Genomic DNA, 21643 nt, shown 5'->3' with positions numbered 1-21643 from the left:
AACAAGTCAATTAAAATTAGTACAAAATAACTTAATTAGCAGCAAAACCAAGTCACTCATTAAGAAAAGGGTTAGAATGAAAACCTGCAGCCACGGTGGTCCTCTAGGACCGGAGCTGGCGACCCCTGATGTAATCTGCGGCCCTGTGAACATGGCATATTTAAGGATGTGGTGCTATTCTTCTCTGCAAGTTCTGCTCAAACTCTGTCAGAATGGATGGAGACCATCAGTGGAGAGTTCTTTTCATGGGTCTCCAGAGATGTTTGATTGGCTTCAAGTCCAGGCTCTGGCTGGGCCCTTCAAGAACATTCTCAGAGTTGTCTCCAAGCCACTCACATGTTGTCTTGTTGTAAGGTGAACCTTCAGCCCACTCTGAGGCTGAAGAGGGCTCTGGAACAGGTCTTCATTTAGGATACCTCTCATGCAGAATTGGAATCGTGTGGCAACAGCACTCTCTCAACTTCTCCATCCATACGTGTAGACCCGTTTAAGCCCTTTAAACAGAATCTCTGCCACTCTTCAGAATGGAAAAACCCCCATTCTGTTTTAAATTAGGGGTGTCAAACTCAGTTCATGGAAGGCTGGAGTAGCTGCAGACTTTTGTTCCAGGCACTTGCAGAGGACACTGGTATTTGGTGTGTTTTAATGAAGAAGACAATCGAGGAAAAGGTAAGGCTTTTGTTTCTTGCACTACACACTCTGACGCTCTTATCCTTGTGTGCATTTAGGCTGCCCCCTTCTTTTAAACCCTAATTAGATCCAGTATGCCCTCTTATCTCAAGACAGTAATAGATATCTTTGTATGAAATCTTCAGGTTCTTGTCAATCTGTCACAGTGAATCGCCTTCATACTGCAAAACAATAGACGGGCAGCTTTCTCAAGAAACTTATTTCATTTTGGCTGTTATTAAACCCGGAACTGAGCTTTAGGAATGCCAGTACCTTGTAGTTCATGGGAACAGAATAACAGGTTTCAGTGATGCTACTGCAATTATAAAGATTTCTCTAATAACCACAAGTAACATGTATTTTTTAGTCGACTTGTGATGTTTTATTATAGGTACCTTCAAGGACGGGTTTAACTAAAAATTATTTTATACTTGCTTGCTCGTAAAATAACTGCTTAAGAATGGTTTTGAGAAACGCATGATAAAGCAGCTTGTACGCTACATACTGTATGTGACTCTTAACGTTATTGGTTACTCGCTTTTGGGAAATGCAGCCCTGTTTGGGAGAATCCAAACATCTCCAGGAGGCTCTGTCTCAACTGAGTCTGCGGACCACCAAGTAGCTTGTCTTTCTCAGATTCATTCTGCAGTCCACCCCCTCTTAAGACCCTCAGGTTAACACAGCTGGGTCTTTTAAGGAGGGAAGGTTAAGGCATGTAGAGCTGATGTTTCTCAATTTTTTTCCTCCCTTTTTAAACATTAAGTCTGTTTGTGTGATGTTATCTCATGAGGGAAAGAAGTTTGGGACCCCTTCGCTTGCAGCCCCCGAGTGCAGTTGACCACTCCTGTGCTGTGTCGTTCCAAGCAAGTGCTTTTCGAGGACGCCCTGACGGCTCCCCTGTTGTCAAATAAATCTGTGACTGCGCACGCGCTGAAGGTGCTGCAGTTGCAACGTAAGCAGTAATGGCCGGGACACGATATTACGTATGAAATGCTGACTAGGCGGGGATGGGGTGCAAGCCCACATCTCCATTCTAGTGAAATGTTTTGTATATCTGGTGGGAAGCATCTTCATGACACACGCGAGAAGAGGACACGCACCGATGGTTACCTTACATCAGGTCTACGTTTCTTCACAAGCCTTGTCTCTATAATAAAGCTTGATTTGTGGAATATGTTTAAAGTCGACATCACGATTTTATTCTCGACATGCACTCTTTTTTTTCTTCACTGTGTCCGTATTTCTTTTCTTCTCCATGGCCCTAATACTCTTCCCGTTCAGTACCGCACAGGCTCATACATTGATTTATAAACTGAACAATGTAGATGTGGCGGCACGGTGGCGCAGTGGGTAGCGCTGCTGCCTCGCAGTTGGGCGACCTGGGGACCTGGGTTTGATTCCCGGGTCCTCCCTGCGTGGAGTTTGCATGTTCTACCCGGGTCTGCGTGGGTTTCCTCCGGGTGCACCGGTTTCCTCCCACAATCCAAAGACATGCAGGTTAGGTGGATTGGCGATTCTAAATTGGCCCTAGTGTGTGGGTGTGTCCTGCGGTGGGTTGGCACCCTGCCTGGGATTGGTTCCCTGCCTTGTGCCCTGTGTTGGCTGGGATTGGCTCCAGCAGACCCCCGTGACCCTGTTTGGATTCAGCGGGTTGGAAAATGAATGGATGGATGGATGGACAATGTAGATGTTAATATTTTTATTACATTATTGATTGAGAATTTTCTTTTAAATTGTTTCCAAATAGAGGATGCAGACAAACGGGCTCCTCGGGTTGAGAGCGGACTACTTTACTATGTTTTGTGTACACCGGCAGCCAGAAACAAGACAATGGCCATTATTCCTTGAGTAAGTGTACTGACAGTCTGACATACAGATAGACAGGTCACTTTATAAAATAAATTAATAGATAACGAACTGTAAGATATCGATAGGAAAAATGCTGTTCTAGAAGATGCACAGATGGATATGAAAGGCACTATTTTAAATTAAACAAAAGATAAGGCAGTATAATAAAAAATATGATATGGAAAATGTGTTAAACAATAGATAAGGTACTGCAATAGAATGAAATGCACTAATTGGAATTATAAGACATGGTCTTACTGTGAAAACCACTATGATGTACAGTAGGTATGAAAAACACTATTAAACAACAGATAAGGCACAACGTGATAGAGAGTGAAAGATGGTATACGAGAAATATAAAAGGCATATGAGAGCTAGGAAAAACTCTATTAAAGAACTGATAAGGCACCGTGATAAACAGTACATGAGATAATAATAATAATAATTCATTACATTTATATAGCGCTTTTCTCAGTACTCAAAGCGCTATCCACACGAGATGGATATGAAAGGTGCTATATGAAACAAAGTACTGAGATCATATGTGAAAGTCACTATTTTAAAACATAGATAAGGGACTGTAGGACTGTGAAAATCATTCTATTAAATAAAGGGTAAGGCACTATATTAAATGAAACAATAGGTAAGATACTAAATGATAGATATGAAAGGTGTTTTATGAATAAATGATGACTGTGATAGAATGTGAACTGCAGTGCATGGGACAGCTATAAAAGTCACTACTTATTTATCAGAAAGGTTACTATGATGTCAGTTGTCATTCTGACTGAGCTGTGATTTGAGGTAAGGGGATTTCTTTTTTTTTTTTTTTTTTTAATAAATTTGCAAAAATCTCAGGTAAACTTTTTTCACGTTGTCATTATGGGGTGTTGTGTGTAGAATTCTGAGGAAAAAAATGAATTTAATCCATTTTGGAATAAGGCTGTAACATAACAAAATGTGGAAAAAGTGATGCGCTGGGAATACTTTCCGGATGCACTGTAACTTAAAAGAAATGTCTTTGTGTATGGGCTTGTGTTGGAATTATGTGTAACAAGCAAGACAATCCTTTAAGAATATTAAACACAGAGTGATTACCTTCGGCCTGACTGGTGAGATAATGCTGGCTCCAGTCCCCTAGGACTCCACATTGGATAAAACAATTTTCACAATGTTTGCACAGTGCCTTAAAAGAAGTATTCAGCCCTTGACCCTCTTTTCATACAAGTCACAACCTGGGACTTCAATCAGTATCAGTGGGATTTTTTTTTATTTTTAAACCAAACAATCTTTTTAACAGTTGTGCACATTAAAAAAAAAAAAAATTAATCCCCAAACCTGAAATTTCAACAATTTGTAAGTATTCGTCCCAACATTCTGTAATTGGTTGAACCACCTCCCACAGCTCTTACAGCAAGTGTCATTTTTACAAGTCCTCTATATTAAGTTTGTACAGCATGATGAAAAGAAATGTGTCCATTTCACCTTGTCAAATTGCTCAAGCCATGGAGGGTTAGTTGGGGAGTGGCAGTGGGCTGCACTTTATAGGTCTTGTCACAGATATTCAATAAGCGTTACAGTGAGAAATCTGATTGTCTTCCAACAATACAGTCCTTGTGTGGCCCAATCGATCATTCTCCCCCTTTTAACGGTTTGGGCAGAGGGGAGCAGGTTTTCCTCCATGATCTGTCTGTATCGTGCAGCATTAATCTTCCCACCAGTCCAGACCAGATTGCCAGTCTCAACTCCCAACAGTATTGTGCATCCACCATAACTTTATACAATAGGGATGGTGTTGGCCGCCTGATGTGCAGCATTAGATTTGCACCACACATACCTCTTAGTCTTCAAGCCAAAAAGGTCTACTTAGTCTCCTCAGGCAAAGTTTCATAGTGTCTTCTAAGTAAAGTTTTGCAAATTCTTTACAATGATAGAAATCCTTTTCTTTTTCAGTACAATATTCTTCCTTGTCGCTCTTCCATAAAGGTGCTTTGTTGAGGTTGTTACATCATGACCATCCGCTCAAATCACAGCTCAGTCAGAATGACAACTGACATCATAGTAACCTTTCTGATAAATGCTATTAAATCAAAGGAACTCCAGGTAGGGTTTACTAGCTGCACACATTTTTCCACCTCACACTTCTCCTGTGCCACCATTCTCAATGTCTCTTAATTGGTCCCAGCATGAGTGTGTGCATGTTGACTGGTTCCCTTTACAAGGCTGTTGTCCACCAGTACTTCCTGGATAGGCTCTGGTCTCCTGCGAGCTTTAATTCAGTTAAGTCGGTTACAGAATGTATGTTTGTGTGTGTGCATTTACTCCTCAAGTGTTTCTTGTATTTAGTCAGTTATTTCTCTGTACAACAATAGCATCTGTGAAACAACAGAATAATTAAAGATTACTTGTATTCTGTTTTGTGTGTTGTATCTATTCAATTTTTTGACACCCATTGCACGGCCAACCTACCAGGAAGGGTTTTTTTCTTTTTCTCTCTGAATTTCCCTTCCCAAGATATCTTCCAATTTTTTTTCCCCCCGAGATTCTAGTCTCAGGCTGTCAAAAAACTGCACTGAAGACAAAAGCCAAGAAATACTTTTTTACACATGTTTGTGGGCATCTACAGCAAACTACCTAATCACATTTTGGAAGCAGAACTTTTGGCAACTTAATAAAGTAAATGGATTATATACTGTAAGAATGTAACCAACCAAAGGAACTGGAAGGACAAAACAGTCTCCCAGTTCTTGAATGTAAATGTGATATTTAAGGAATTATACCTTTCAATTAAAAGCCTTGTGTTTTTTTGTTTTTTGTTCTTTATTTTGCCTTATACAATTTCTAGTGTTAGGAATTTGTTAAAGTTTTCGCATACCCCTTGGGGTCAGAGCACAGGGTCAGCCATTGTACAGCACCCCTGGAGCAATTACAGGTTAAGAGTCTTGCTCAAGGGCCCAGCAGAGTAGGATCTCTTTTGGCAGTGACGGGGATTCGAACCGGCAACCTTCTGGATACCAGCGCAGATCCTTAGCCTCAGAGCCACCACTCCACCCATAAATGAACTTAATAAAGTGGGAAAAATCCCATTGTTCTTTTAAGGTAAACAAAGGCCTTTATTTTTGCCACTTTTACCCCATTAAGGAATTAGTTCAGAAATACAAAATACAAGATTTGTGCAAACTTTAATAAGTATTGTTGATATTTAATGAAGGGGGTTTCAACTTGTAGTGCAAAACATTTGATAAAGGGAAAAGATTTTGTGTAAATGAAATCAACCAGATTTATAATGGTTAGCATTAATTAAGTGTTTGACTTCTTTTTAGGATTGATTTCAGCAGTATTTAAATCTTGGTTACTGATTAGAAAATGTCAGTGAGTAAACTAAGTACATGCACATGGTAAGATAAGTCAGGCAGTCCATGAGGTTTGTACCATTCATTCAACTTAATAATAGGAGAAGTGTGTGTGCACATGTCGGTGTCTGTCCGTCTATGTTATCTGTTTGTTTGCTTTCTCTCTCTTATATAGTCTTTGGTATGAGATTTGTAAAAGCAGTGCTAATGTTTGTGATGTGCCATCTGTTGAAATGAATTGCATTTCATTAGTACATGCACTGCAAATGTTACCGCTGAATACACGGATGTCTATATTGATTACTTAGGTTTTAACCCATTTTAGATGGGTTTCACAAATAATTCTTTATAAACCCAACAATTAGATTGGTGGGAACTCATGGGTAGCACAGAAAATTCTTCATAATCCCTACAATGCCCCCCTATCAGATTGGTGGGAAATCACAAAAAAAAAAAAATGTGTAATGATGTAGTCACCAAACCTGTGAAATATATCCAACTACAACTCCATGCTTTTTTTTCCCCCACATGGTACACTATATAGTTTTTCCCCGCTGAATTGTCTTTCCACTAGTGCACTGTTTATTTCTGGCATGAATCATCTGGTGGCCTTTCAGGCTAAATAAATGTTTGAAGTTTTTCCCACACTCGGGACAAATGTACGGCCGCTCTCCGGTGTGAATTCTCTGGTGTGACCGAAGATTTCCTAGCTGACTGAAATTTCGCCCACATTCACCACAGCTGTAAGGCTTCTCCCCTGTGTGAATTCTCTGGTGCGATTTCAGCTCACCAGACGTAATACAGCTCTTCCCACAGTCGGCACAGCTGAACGGCTTCACCCCGGTGTGAATCTGCTGGTGTCTTTTCAAGCAAATATATAGTCTAAAGGTCTTCCCGCATTCCACGCAGCTATATGGTCTCTCTCCGGTGTGAATTCTCTGGTGTGTTCTTAAATCTCGCGGGACCCAAAATCTCTTGCCGCAGTCGGCACAGCTGTATGGCTTCTCGCCGCTGTGAATTTTCTGGTGCTTCTTTAAGTTCAACATGAAGTGAAAGCTTTTCCCACATTCTTCACAGATGTATGGCTTCTCTCCTGTGTGAATCCTCCGGTGTGATTCTAATTCTTCTGATGTAATACAGCTTTTCCCACACTCACCGCATGTGTATAAATGGTCTCCGGCATGACTGATCTGGTGTTTCTTAAGTATGTTTAACCGAGAGAAGCTTTTCCCACATTCGGTACAAACGTAAGGCTTCACCCCTGTGTGAGTCATCTGGTGTGATTTTAGGTGAGAGGAGGCACTGAAGTTCTTCCCACATTCGACACAGTTGTAGGGTTTTTCTCCAGTGTGTATTCTCTGGTGTGATTTTAAGTAGTTGGATGCGATGAAGCTCTTACCACATTCAGTGCAGCTGTAAGGCCTCTCCCCAGTGTGGAGTCTACGATGGGTTTTTAAGCTACTGGATGTACTGAACTTCTTCCCACATTCACTACAGTCATACGGCTTCTCCCCAGTGTGAATTCTCTGGTGGTCTCTCAAGCTACTTACCCAATTGAAGCCCTTCCCGCATTCAGTGCACCAAAAAACAGTTTGAAAATTATTATCAGTCAGTTGAAAAGTTGTTGTTCCCTCGGGGAAAACACTCTCTTCCTCTTTGTGAACTATCTGACACGTTGGAAAGAGGTCTTCTGACTGCTCACTCTTAACAGGTACAGGAGAAGGGAAACGCTCACCTGGATTCCAAAGTTTATCAGAGGACAGTTCAACCTCACAGAGCTCTTGTTTAATTTGCGCACACTTCAGATGAAGCTCTTCTTTTACGTATTCAGATCCCTCAGAGACAGGTTCCGCTTTGATACAGAGTGACGTTAGACTGTTGACTTTTTGCATTGAATTTACAGATTGTTCTTGTTCCAGGTCACCTTCTACTGGCAAGAATTTGTCCATTTTGCACTTTATTTTACTCGGACTGGACATAAATTCTGTTAAGAATAATCTCCTCCATCTCCAGAAAAATCAATGATGCAAGGGGCTTGAAGGCTCAAAATGTCTTCCTGTCTTCCTGTTTTCTTTTTTATATTATATATATATATATATGTCAGGCTCAATCAGCGTTCCTACACTGGGGTGGGGAAAAAAGAGACAATAACTCCTTTAAATTTGAGCTTTGGTTATTAAGGTGTGAATCAAGTGTTATGTAAATAATCACGTACTCATATCCTTAACACAACAGACTGCCATTTCTACAATTTTTTCATTACTGTGGAAGTTATTTTTTTAACTATTAACAATATTTAAAATCATTTCTCAATAGTAGAGAAGGTACAATGGCTCATATCATTCATTCATTAATTCTCCAAACCAGTTTTATCATGGGGAAGCTGGAGCCTATCCCAGCTAGCACAGGGTACAAGGCAGGCATGACAAAGTCACACATACACTATGGTTGATTCAGCATCACTAATCCATCTATCTAACCTGCATGTCTTTGGACTGTGGGAGTGAACTGGAGATCCTGGAGGAAACCCAGGCAGACACAGGGAGAACATGCAAACTCTGCACAGTGACAACCCGGAACATTAACCATTGTTTTAATTAAACATTAAACATTAACTGTGTGCAGAGGGTGCAGACCTATAAATACCTGGGAGTGCACCTGGATGATAAAGTGGACTGGACTGCCAATACTGATGCTCTGTGCAAGAGAGGACAGAGCCGGCTATACTTCCTTAGAAGACAGGTGTCCTGCAACATCTGCAATAAGATGCTGCAGATGTTCTATCAGACAGTTGTGGTGAGCGCCCTCTTCTACGCGGTGGTGTGCTGGGGAGGCAGCATAAAGAAGAAGGACGCCTCACACCTGGACAAACTGGTGAGTAAGGCAGGGTCTATTGTAGGCATGGAGCTGGACAGTTTGACATCCGTGGCAGAGCGATTGGCATTGAGCAGACTCCTATCAATTATGGAGAATCCACTGTATCCACTAAACAGGATCATCTCCAGACAGAGGAGCAGTTTCAGCAACAGACTGCTCTCACCATCCTGCTCCACTGACAGACTGAGGAGATCGTTCCTCCCCAACACTATGAGACTCTTCAATTCCGCCCGCCGGGGGGGTAAACGTTAACATTATTCAAAGTTATTGTCTGTTTTTACCTGCATTTTTATTACTCTTTAATTTAATATTGTTTTTGTATCAGTATGCTGCTGCTGGAGTACGTGAATTTCCCCTTAGGATTATATCTATCTATCTATTGTTGTAAGGCAGAAACACTACCACTTCACCACCATGCCGTCACTATGGCATAAAGGATATCCCTTAACTGTCTGTGTGGGTTTTCCTCCTTCTGCCCCAGATGTGCGGGACAGTTGACCTGGCAACTCAGATTTGGCCTTGTGCTTGAGCATATCAATGTGCGAGTGGGATCTATAATGTATTGTATTCTAGGATCATTCCCACAATAACACAGCATTGATGAAGGTATTTTTGCCACCTTTTGACACAATAGGTTAAAAAGTGGCATATATGAAAAAAACAAAGTAAAGACTGGTGATGATGGAAATTTTAAAAAACATGGTTAAAAAAAAAGTTCAATTATTTCCAAATATCAATAAAAAATGAACACGCTCAGTTTTATCATTTCTTGATCGACACCAAAACAAAGAAGTTGTGAGACAATTGCTTGATTAATCAAGACAACAGTCCAGTAAGACATCCATAGGACTGAACTTGCGAGCCGGGGCTGAAAAGGGGTCAAAAATTAAATAGTTGTGGCAGCGGAGGATTTTCATGATTATCATACTAAGTGCCAGAAATACTACATTAAAATTATGGTGTCTTAAAAAAATATGGTAGAATATTTTTTTTTAATTTTGCTGGACATAATAAATATTACAGCATTTTCCCCATTATTTCCATGTAGGAATTTATATTTCTATGCCATTGTTCCTTATTCTAATTCAGGGCTAATGTTTGATACTAGTTTGCATCCATTGTTATTCATTTGATCTTTTTCTGTGCTTTTCCCTATTATTAGGCTGACTCCTTTATTGACTGACAACATTTAAGAAACAATTAGTTCCATGTCTTTATTGTTCCCCAGTTGGGCCACAGGCAGGTCAAGTGACTTGGTCACGGACACACAGGGTCAGCAGCAAGGTTTGAACCCACAACCGCTGGATTTGGAGCCTAAATTTCAAAGCCATAACCACTACACCAGGGGTCCTCAATCACATTTCTGGAGGGCCGCAGTGGCTGCAGGTTTTTGCTCCAACCCAATTATTGCTCAAGTAACACTTCTGCATCACTTTGGTTTTCTCACTCGTTAAGATTTTGAACCCTTACTGCTTATTTTAGTCTTAAATACCTGTATTCTTGGTTTTTAATTGCTCCTTATTAGCAATAACATGCAAATGACTAAAGAAACCAGCATTTCTCCATTTAGCTTGTTACCATTTATATCTGTGTGTATTTATCAGGCACTATTGGGTTTAATTAAATACTTAGAAGGAAAGTGAAGAGAAAAAAATTAAGGACTGAGAATTACTCCTCCATTTTCACCTTCATTTGGACAATCATTTGGATGATATCCTTAGAAAGGGGAAGAAAATCTAGGATATGAGAATGACCTGACATGGCAGAGTTAAAGCACTTACAAGCCATGAAATTAAATTATTGGCAAGAATTGCTTTCTAATTAAGCAACCAGATTAGAACAAAAACCTGCAGCTACTGTGGCCCTACAGGACTGTGACTGAGGACCATTGCACTACACCATGTGGCCTTTCATTGTTTTGTATCTCTCTCTCTCTCTCATATATATATATATATATATACACACACACACACACACACACAGAGTCATATGAGAAAGTTTGGGAACCCCTCTTAATTTTTTGGATTTTTGTTTGTCATTGGCTGAGCTTTAAAAGTAGCAAAATCCTTTTAATATACGACATGCCTTATGGAAACAGTAGTATTTCAGCAGTGACATTAAGTTTATTGGATTAACAGAAAATATGCAATATGCATCATAACAAAATTAGACAGGTGCATAAATGTGGGCAGCCCAACAGAGATATGACATCAATACTTAGTTGAGCCTCCTTTTGCTAATCTAACTGCCTCTAGACACTGTCCTCCTATTGCCTGTGATGAGTGTCTGGATTCTGGATGGAGGTATTTTTGACTATTCTTCCATACAAAATCTCTCCAGTTCAGTTCAATTTGATGGCTGCCGAGCATGGACAGCCTGCTTCAAATCATCCCATAGATTTTTGATGATATTCAAGTCAGGGGACTGTGACGGCCATTCCATAACAATGTACTTCTCCCTCTGCATGAATGCCTTTGTAGATTTCGAACTGTGTTTTGGGTCATTGTCTTGTTGGAATATCCAACCCCTGCGTAACTTCAACTTTGTGACTGATGCTTGAACATTACCCTGAAGAATTTGTTGATATTGGGTTGAATTCATCCAACCCTCGACTTTAACAAGGGCCCTAGTCCCTGAACTAGCCACACAGCCCCACAGCATGATGGAACCTCCACCAAATTTGACAGTAGGTAGCAGGTGTTTTACTTGAAATGCAGTGTTCTTCTTCCACCATGCAAATCGTTTTTTGTTCTGACCAAATAACTCAATTTTTGTCTCATCAGTAAAAAGCACTTTGTTCCAGAATGAGTCTGGCTTGTCTAAATGAGCATTGGCATACAAGAAGAGACTCTGTTTGTGGTGTGAGCGCAGAAAGGGCTTCTTTCTCATCACCCTGCCATACAGATGTTCTTTGTGCAAATTGCGCTGAATTGTAGAACGATGTACAGATACACCATCTGCAGCAAGATGTTCTTGCAGGTCTTTGGAGGTGATCTGTGGGTTGTCTGTAACCATTCTCACAATCCTGCTCATATGCCGCTCCTGTATTTTTCTTGGCCTGCCAGACCTGCTTGGTTTAACAGTAACTGTGCCTGTGGGCTTCCATTTCCTGATTCCATTCCTTACAGTTGAAACTGACAGTTTAATCCTCTGAGATAGCTTGTTGTAGCCTTCCCCTAAACCAGGAGACTGAACAATCTTTGTTTTCAGATCTTTTGAGAGTTGCTTTGAGGATCCCATGCTGTCACTCATCAGTGGAGAGTCAAAGGGAAGGAAGCACAACTTGTAATTGACCACCTTAAATACCTTTATATCTCATGATTGGACACACCTGTCTATGAAGTTCAAGGCTTAATGAGCTCATCCAACCAATTTGGTGTTGCAAGTAATCAGCATTGAGCAGTGACAAGCACTCAAATCATCAAACTGACAAGGGGACCCACATATGTGCACAACCAGTTTTTCACATTTGATTTAATTTCATACAACTAAATACTGCTTCACTAAAAACCTTTGTTCGGAAAACACTGCAGTACTCGGATGTTCCTAGGAAATGAAAGACATACCACTGTTATCTTTTTTGTTGAGAGTCAATTATTATGCAGGCTGAGAGGGGTTCCCAAACGTTTCATATGACTGTATACATAAAATGCACAGCTCTTCCAGTTCAATTATTTCTTCACTTGATTGCAGTATGTGTAACCAACGTTTAATTTTTCTGAAGTACAACAGTCACAATCGTGCACACAGTTAAAGAGAATATAGAAAGAGTTCCGAATTTAAAGTTAAAACCGTCCTCTCAGCTCTTTTAAGATGTTGCTTACTCACAGAGCTTACCTTGGTCCGCCGATCTGCTCGGAGCCCCAAGTGACCAGTCTGTTCTTCTCGGCTCTTCCTTTCTCCACTACTGGTGCCCAGTGCGGGGCAAGCAGCCCTTTTTCGGCAGTAAGATTTATCTTCTCCTGTCGCTATATACAACGACTCCGTGTTCAACACATGCGTTTATGTATTTAAAATATGCAAATGAAAACTCAACGATGCCTGTTACCACATACGTATTTAAAAAATAAATAAATAACCTTCTTCTGATAGCTGTTACCTTGTCGCTCGCTCTCCATAAATCGATCCTGATTTTCGCTTCCGTCGCTACTACTGTCGTCATCGTTAACAAAACTGCGCAGGCGTCGGTGAACTGCGCTTTTTTCGGGGCGGGTGTCTCTCGTTAGTGGCTGAAGCAACAGAGTGCACGTTTAGAGAGGCGAGCGATAGGACGGGCTTAGTGCATCTCTAAGACTTTTCTCCATTGTGGACTTGCCAGCTTACTCTGTGCCACCCGTCCTTTAAAATACGGAATCGTCCCGTTTTGAATCAATACGGGACGGGTTTTGTCCCGTATTTTTTAAATCATTTTTTTTAAAGCAGCGTCTAATGCAAATCATCCCACACGCATTTTATGAAGATGCCTCCTTTCCTACTTTTGATTGGGTAATACTTGATGTCATCGTTAGTTTGATTGGTCTTTTTAACTGTCGAGCAAGGAGGGCGGGTCTTTTAAGTAGAGTCTGCAAAGTGTTGGCAGAGAGTAATATTTAAAAAATGGCAGATGCTTCTCCAGGTAACCCCCCGCGTCTTAAAGTTTCAGAGCTTAAACGCAAGCGGCTGCAAAAATACCTCAGAGAATGGAAGGAAACAAATACTTGGCTGCAGAGTGTTAGCGGAAATTGTTATCAAGCCAACTGCACAATTTGTCGGAGAGCGTTCTCTGTGGCTCATGGTGGTCTGTCAGACTTGCGACAACATGCCTCCGGAGAGCAGCATTCCCGCAATGACAGAGCTCACAAAAATCAAATAAGCTTCTTCTGATAGCTGTTACCTTGTCGCTCGCTCGCTCTCCATAAATCGATCCTGATTTTCGTACCCCAAGTCTCTCCCGAAGCAGACATGGTAATGACAGTATAATTATTATCAACAATATTAATTAATTGCTAAATAATGTTAAAAATGTGACCCAGTCTGTGAAAACCTAGCTGGAGTCATTTTTTTGTAATTTACTGTTTTCTACATGAAATAAAGAACAGTCTGTGAAAATAATAAAAATATATGTATTTAATATTAACTGAGTACAGTAAAACCATGTCAACAACTGAAATCACAGTGAAATGAATGGCTAAAATCAAACTTTATCTCAGAATTAGATTTGGCCTGGTTTTCACACACTGGGTCACAAATTGTAATTTGTAAAAATTCTGTAAATACAATGTAAGTGGATCACATTCCAATGTAATATTATGATTTGTTTGTTAAGGTTAAGTCAGACACATAAGCATTAATTTATTAAATGAAACATTACATTTAATAAATTAATAAACAACATAATGCTCATGTAAAGAAAATAAACTAGTAAATTGCAACTTTCCATATTTTAAAATTAGAAATAGGCTATATAAAAACTTTACTAGCTAATGTTTGTAGCTAGTTTATGTATGTGCTGTTTCCATGTTTGGATAGGTGTTACTGCAAATAATGACAAATATTTTAGCCAAAATCTGTTATCAATACCACCCTTTAAAATTAGGTCCATTAGTATTTTCTCCTCTCCTCTAGGTTACAGCAGCTCATTTGACGCAGGTGTACCACACTATTAAACACAACATCAGCTATATCAGTGCTGACTGTGGACACAAGCTCAACCAAAAGATTCTGCAGGACTCCAAAATCATAAAGAAAATGTCTGTCGGGAGAACAAAGGCTGAAGCAATGGCCAAAGACGTCCTTGCTCCAAAAGCAGTGGCTGATGTTGTAGATGTCTTAAAGTCAGACAAACCCCTCCCATTCTCCATACAGATAGATGCATCAAATAAAGGGAACAGGAAGATGTTTCCCCTTGCAGTACAATACTTCAGGCCAGAAACGGGGATCTGTAACAAAATGCTTGATTTTGGAGAAAATGCAGATGAGTCTGCTGCTGGTATTATAGGTTTTCTAGAACAATCCCTTGATAAATTTGGCTTATCATTAAGTCACGTTACTGCATATAGTGCAGACAATACTAATGTTAATTATGGAATCCACAACTCTGTCTTCACTAACCTAAAGAAAAAGCAAAAAGATCTGCTGCAAGGGAACTGCCATGCCCATATTGTGCACAACACGGTGAAGCATGCTCTCGACCAGCTTACTGTAGATGTGGAAAATGTTGTGCTGAACGTCTATGGCTACTTTTCAACATCTGCCAAATGAAGGGAATCCCTTAAAGACTTTTGCCAGTTTTGTGATGTGGAGTTCCATGAGATTCTACGACATGTTTCAACAAGGTGGCTGTCTCTCAATCCAGCCATCTCCCATCTTTTGCAAACCTGGACTGCTCTCAGGTCTTATTTCATCAGCCTCGGAGAAGAGTGTCCCAGACAGATCAGATCTTTGTTAAAGCTCAGTGAAGCCTCAACTGAGGAAGATCCGGATGATGTGGAAATTTATCTTCTGTTCTCCAATAACATCCTGTCCGTATTTGAGGAAGTGGTCAAGAAGCTGGATAGTGATTCAACCACCTGTGTTGAGATATATTCCATTATGTCTACCTTCAAGCAAAAACTCAAACAGAGAAGTGATGACCAAATTTAATGGCTACTTAACAAAAGTAAAGCTGCAAAATATTCTCCCACATGAAGCAGACAGGGCAAGGGCAGATTTTACAGCATTTTTCAACACAGCAATCTCATACATTGAGAAATGGTTTGACTTTTCTGTGGACAACTGGCTGTTCTTCCTGCAACCTCTCTCTCTGCAACATGGCATGCTTTCCTACAGTGACACTGAGAGGATCACTAAGCTCAACCTTATCCAAAATGTGAACATGGATGACCTCTATGATGAATGCACCACAGCAAATACCATTCTGAAGAGGCTCAAAGATGATGCAGAGGATGAATGGAAGTCCAAAGATGTGGCTGCCAGGTGGGTGGCTCTCTTTCAAATAGCTGACCTGCCTAACATGCTGTACATAATCAGCCACATCTTGAGCATCCCAGCATCAACTGGCTATGTGGAAAGAATCTTTTCCATAATGACCAATAAATGGAGTGACAGCAGGAACAGGTGCTCTGTGGAGCTCATTAGGAGTGAGCTCTTGATCACCCTCAACTTTAAACAGTCCTGTTCAGAGTTTTACTCTAGCTGTTTAAAAGACAAACAGCTACTCAGTGCTGCACGGAGTGACAAGAAGTACACTTACAAAAGAAAGTAGACCTGACATGCTCCAGTACTGCACACTTATAGTTCTGGTCTACTGGTGTTCAAGAAAGGTTCCTTTGCAGTTTTGTGCACTTTCTATATTTTTCCAATTGTATTTCTGAATATAAAATATTTAACTTAGAGTGAATAAGTTGTGAATCTGTAAATTTAAACAGTTATTAAAATGTGGTTCACATATCACAAGGTCATCCAAAGCCTGTTTTTGTGGTTACTGTCACACTTTGTTTGACCTATTTCGGCCTATGTTAATTATTGTCAGCTATGCCTATGTGTTCAGCTACGATTATCATTAGAGAAGTCTGTTGAGTTGTAAAAGAGAAAGACTGACTGCATTTCAATAAAAGACAGTTTATTTTAATGTCCAAGTGTTCATACTTTCCTGAAAACATATTTTAAGTTGCGATTTACCACCACTGGCATGCCATTGGGCCTGTGATCACTGAGGTCTTGGCCCCCAAGGGATGTGGCCCCTGCTGCAGTATGCATCCCTTATTTTTTTGTATTAAAAGTGGTAACCCTACAGTACTTACAAATAAGCGGAGTGAATATCAGTGTCCATTGTCCAAACACAGCACTTCCATGGTGTGGAAAAAACGATGGAGTCTTCCTGCAGGCTGGCTCACTGCAAAACACTGCATGCAAAAAGGAGCTAGTCCGTCCAAATGGGGTGAAACTTGCCGTTTTCCCTCGTTGCCAGAGGCGCTGCCAGGCTTTCCTTTCGTCACCTGGAGCGCTATCCAAAGTATACTGTGCTGCTTCTTCGACGAAGCCTTCTTCCTGTCGTCGCATCCAACAGGTTGTCGCGTGAACACCACCAGCCCTCAAAAAGCCTCCGCAACAACGTGTAAGTGTCCGTGTAGTCCAGTGTTTCCCAAACTCGGTCCTGGGGAACCCCTGTGGCTGCAGGTTTTTGTTCCTATCAGATTCCTAATCAGTGACAACACCTGATAGCACTGATCTAACTTAATTAGCTGTTGTTGTTTTTTATTTTAATTCGACCTTCAGAAAAGCATAGCAGCATTATTTTTACATTTATAAGACATTTAGAAATATTTCTGCTTTTGCTATAGATTTAAATGCTTAAATCTATAGTTAAATCTAAGTTAAGATTTCATTATACTTTGCCTTTTCTCTGTGCAGTTTTTCCCCTTCGTTGTATCTTAATAATGACAGTTTAAAACGAGCAGATCAGACACCCAGGCAAACAACTCTGAATAATCAAAGGCTGCAACTACTTTAGCATCAGACCCACTAATTACAAAATAATGGATTAATTAAACAATTAGAAGACCTAGAAGAATAGAATGAAAATCAAGATGAAAATACTGTTAAAAAGAAAAAAAATACATTATTGCTATATAACTGCTTGGTACATTTTAATATTTTTTTTTAGCAAACTGGGAAATATCAGTTCACTTAATTAGCCCAGGACTTCAATTAAAAACAGAAGCTGGTTGGAACAAAAACCTGCAGCCACAGGGTTTCCCCAGGACCGAGTTTGGGAAACACTAGTGTAGTCATTCTCTTATTATATGAGCCTAGGGCTACATAGGGCTTTGAAGGTGAGAAGCAGAATCTTGAATTTAATCCGTGATTACAGGGAACAGGGGAGATGTGAGCAAAACGCTTTGTGTGGGTGAGGACTCTGGCTGTGGAGTTCTGAATGTACTGTAGCTTCTGTATACCAGTAGATTTTGCAGGGAGGCTGATGAACAGGAACTTACAGTAATGAATATGAGACATTTTCAAACAAAGAACCAGAGGTGTGAATTGTGAAATCGTAATGGGTTCATGAAGTTTAGAAGGTCTTCTACTACATACAGTAACACAGGCAATGCAGCATTTATCACCGAAGTCGGATGTTGGAGCTGGAAATGACATCTCACACGAGTTGACCCATTTCAAGTAAAACGTTCAGAAAACCAATATGGACACCTCCAGGGAAACTTTGTGTGCTTACTTTCTCAGAATAAATAGAAGTTAATAACAACACATTTAACTGTATTGTGCATCCAGACACTGTAGCAACAAGTCCAGAGATAGACGTTGGATAGCACTGTTTGTACGGCTGACTTAAAGTGACGCAAATAGACAGAAGTATAAACAGTATGATATTACATCTTTCACTAAAGTTTGTATTGCACAGCACCATTTTGGATTGACGTCAGAATCTGAAGTTGAACAAACTTGGACTTCACCAACTAAGCCAGAGTTTCCAAATAGGAAATTCAACTTTGGGACATTGCAGTTGAAAATTCTGACTCACTCTTAGAGAAAAGCCAAGCAAAATGGATAGATAGATAGATAGATAGATAGATAGATAGATAGATAGATAGATAGATAGATAGATAGATAGATAGATAGATAGATAGATAGATAGATAGATTGGAAAGGCACTATATAATAGATAGATAGATAGATAGATAGATAGATAGATAGATAGATAGACTAGATAGATAGATAGATAGATAGATTGGAAAGGCACTATATAATAGATAGATAGATAGATAGATAGATAGATAGATAGATAGATAGATAGATAGATAGATAGATAGATAGATAGATAGATAGATTGGAAAGGCACTATATAATAGATAGATAGATAGATAGATAGATAGATAGATAGATAGATAGATAGATAGATAGATAGATAGATTGGAAAGGCACTATATAATAGATAGATAGATAGATAGATAGATAGATAGATAGATAGATAGATAGATAGATAGATAGATAGATAGATAGATAGATATTGTTGAAGTATATCAACAATATATTTTATTGCCTAAGGTGTCATTTTGCTTGGCTTTTCTCTACATTCATAATGGCTAACACGGTACAACACCCTAGTACTGACTCACTCTCAAAAATAATAGTCTTTATTGGCCTTATAAGGTTCTATATTGGGCTGTATGGTCCCTCATATAACTATTGCTTGACAAAGAACCATTTAATTCCAGGTACAGTTCTTTCTCTTTATCTTTTAACTTACCCTGTGTTACTTTAGGTATTCAGCCAGAGTCCTTTTGAAATCAGAACCTATTAGTATGTCACAATTCTGTTAACATCTATCCATTGATTATTTACTGTATGGAGCCTGTTGCAAATATAAATAAATGAAGGTTCTTTCTGGAAACTTCATGTGGATGGGTCTAATGGGAACCATTTGGTTCCCCTATGATGTTGCTCTGAAAAACCACTCTGGACCTTTATTTATAAGAGTGTAGGAACTTGGAAATTCTGTCTTCCCAGTTCCAATGGAACACAGCGTATGTTAAAGTTTTTTTTGATCTGTTGTGTCCTAGTCTACTATACATTAAATATTTCCTTTTTGTCTATGTATTCTGAGTCTTTTCAAAGCCAGTAGAAACAATTTCATATGCAAAGAGGTCTTCCCAGAATGAAATGGTTCTTTGTCAAGCAATGCTTCTTTGAGAAACCACACAACCCAGTAAAGGGCCATTATGGAACCAATGTATGGTATCATCTGCCTGAAGGTAATAATTTGAACAGTTTTTGTTAAACAGAACCTGCCCAAAAGATCCTCACCTCCCACCTACCTCTATGCCAGAACAAATATTTTAACTATTAATATATTAACTATTTTACAGTCCCTCCCTTTCAAAGATCCCAGAGTACAGTGGGAAAAGGATCTCTCACTCAACATTTCAGAAAAGGAGTGGAAAGTAGCAATGCATAAAATTCACTCAAGCTCCATATGCACAAAGCATACAATTATTCAACTCAAAATTATATATTGAGGGCATCATTCTCGTTTAAAATTGTCCAAAATGTTTCCAGGGCAAGATCCGACCTGCGAATTTTGCAATCAATTATTTATTTTTATATTATTTTTATTTTTTTAGTAAAACTTGAGTTATGTGTATGGAATGTTATTTGATTTTAATAACATCAACAACATTTAAAAAATAGTTATAATAATAATAATTTAAACAGTTCATGACTCAGAGGACTGGGGTCATTCCTGTCTTTCCCTCGACACCACCTCACATATACAGACATGTGAGAAAGTGAGTACGCTCCATGGAGACTGTTGACTTTTTCAACATATTTTAACAGACAAACAGTAGATCTCCATATAAACAGCTCCTACTCATAAAGGTGATATACATGAATACAAACACAAGGACATTTTGTTTTTTCAATTATTTATTCAACCAAAATATCAGTCTCCTGGGGAAAAGGTAAGTCCACCCTTCGTCTCAGAAACTGGAATTGTCCCCTTTAAGCAGAATTGACTTCTTGTAGGTATTTTGCATAAATGTCCACCAGTCTCTGGTATTGAGTACCACTCTTCCATGCAAAATTCCTCCAGTTGCAAGATGTTTGTGGGTTTTCTTGCATGTCCTGATCCTTTCAAATCGCCCCCAACATTTAAAATAATGAGCTTTGACTAGGCCAGTCCATAACCCTCCATTTCTTTGTTTTGAGCCATTCCTTGTTGGATTTGAAAGAGTGCTATGGACCATTATTGTGTTGAAAGGTCCATTTCTGGTTCAACTTCAACTTTCAAAACAGATGGCTTCACATTCTCCTCAAGCAAACTTTGAAATGATGCTGAATTTTGTTTTTGTAAAGTAGAAGTGTCTACAGATATGAGCAGTAACATCTCAGCCATGAAGTGGTAGACCACACAAACTCACAGAATGGGGCTCACTGATGGTTAAAGAGCAATCATCTTTCCTCTGTGACATCAGTCGCAACATCTTCAAGTAACATCAGCAGAAGAAGCATCAGTCAGTAGCTACATCAAATGGGTGTCCATGGTGGAGCAGCTGTGCACAACATTAGAACACTCTAGACGAGAACAGGCCATTCAGCCCAACAAAGCTCGCCAGTACTATCCACTTATTTCTTCCAAGCTTAAGCTACACAAGCTTAAGATCACTGTGCACAATGCCAAGCTATGGCTGAAGTGGTGTAAAGCACACCATCATTGGACACAAGCTCAATCATGCTTCATTATCTGGTAGTCTGATGCATGATTCTGGGTTTGGTGTGTGCCAGAAGAATGCGCCTTCGGGATTGCATAATGCCTACCATCAAATTTGATGGAGGTGGGATAATGGCAGGATTTGAGCTAGGTCACTTGGTTCCAGTGAAGGATACTGTTAATGCTACAACATATGAAGACATTTTAGACAATTGTGTGCTTCCCAACAGTTTGTGGAAGGCCCTTTTCTGTTTTAGCATAAGCATGACTGTGCCCTGTACACAAAGCCAGGTCCAAAAAGACATGGAGGAATGTGGAGAGGAAAATATGGGGCCCATGGTGGTGAAGACTTTTAGAAATAAAAACAGTGTGCCTCAGGATTGGTTAATGCAGCCGCTTTGCACTCAGTGGGGAAGCAAGCCGATTACATATTATCATTCAGGCACAATGAGCTGAGCTGTTCATCATTGACATCCCACAGGGTTGTTAAGCAAAGCAACTGCACCCAGAGTATAAAGGAACCAGAGGAGGACCGAGAGAGAGAGAGGAAAGGAGCAAAAAAGAATAAGGAAACAAGAAACTGAGAGAAAGATGGGAGAAAGTTAAGGAAGAGAGTTGGTTGGATAGAAAAAGTAAGATCAGGCTAGAAAGCCTATACAGAGGACTGGTGGCATGGCAGTGGGGATTTGGC

General features: G+C 39.8%; 1 protein-coding gene across 2 annotated transcripts; it reads right to left on the bottom strand.

The window, feature by feature from the left end:
• Nucleotides 1-740: 740 nt before the first annotated feature.
• LOC127529749 (gastrula zinc finger protein XlCGF57.1-like) lies at nt 741-12889 on the bottom strand. 2 transcript variants are annotated; one of them, XR_007936351.1, is made up of 2 exons: nt 12585-12889; nt 741-851 (listed from the first exon to the last, which is right to left on the bottom strand). XR_007936351.1 is itself a non-coding variant. In XM_051934449.1 (2 exons), the coding sequence occupies exon 2, from the start codon at nt 7847-7849 to the stop codon at nt 6407-6409; it is 1443 nt and encodes a 480-aa protein (XP_051790409.1). In that variant the 5' UTR covers nt 7850-7994; nt 12585-12873; the 3' UTR covers nt 6396-6406. The 2 variants fall into 2 exon arrangements, 1 of the variants encoding a protein (XP_051790409.1); XM_051934449.1 differs by lacking the exon at nt 741-851 and adding an exon at nt 6396-7994 and having other exon boundaries at nt 12585-12873.
• Between the last annotated feature and the right edge of the window lie 8754 nt (nt 12890-21643).

The sequence above is a fragment of the Erpetoichthys calabaricus genome, chromosome 12 (genome assembly GCF_900747795.2).
Source record: "Erpetoichthys calabaricus chromosome 12, fErpCal1.3, whole genome shotgun sequence".
Lineage (NCBI taxonomy): Eukaryota > Metazoa > Chordata > Cladistia > Polypteriformes > Polypteridae > Erpetoichthys > Erpetoichthys calabaricus.
This window is presented reverse-complemented; position numbering and strand designations above follow the sequence as displayed.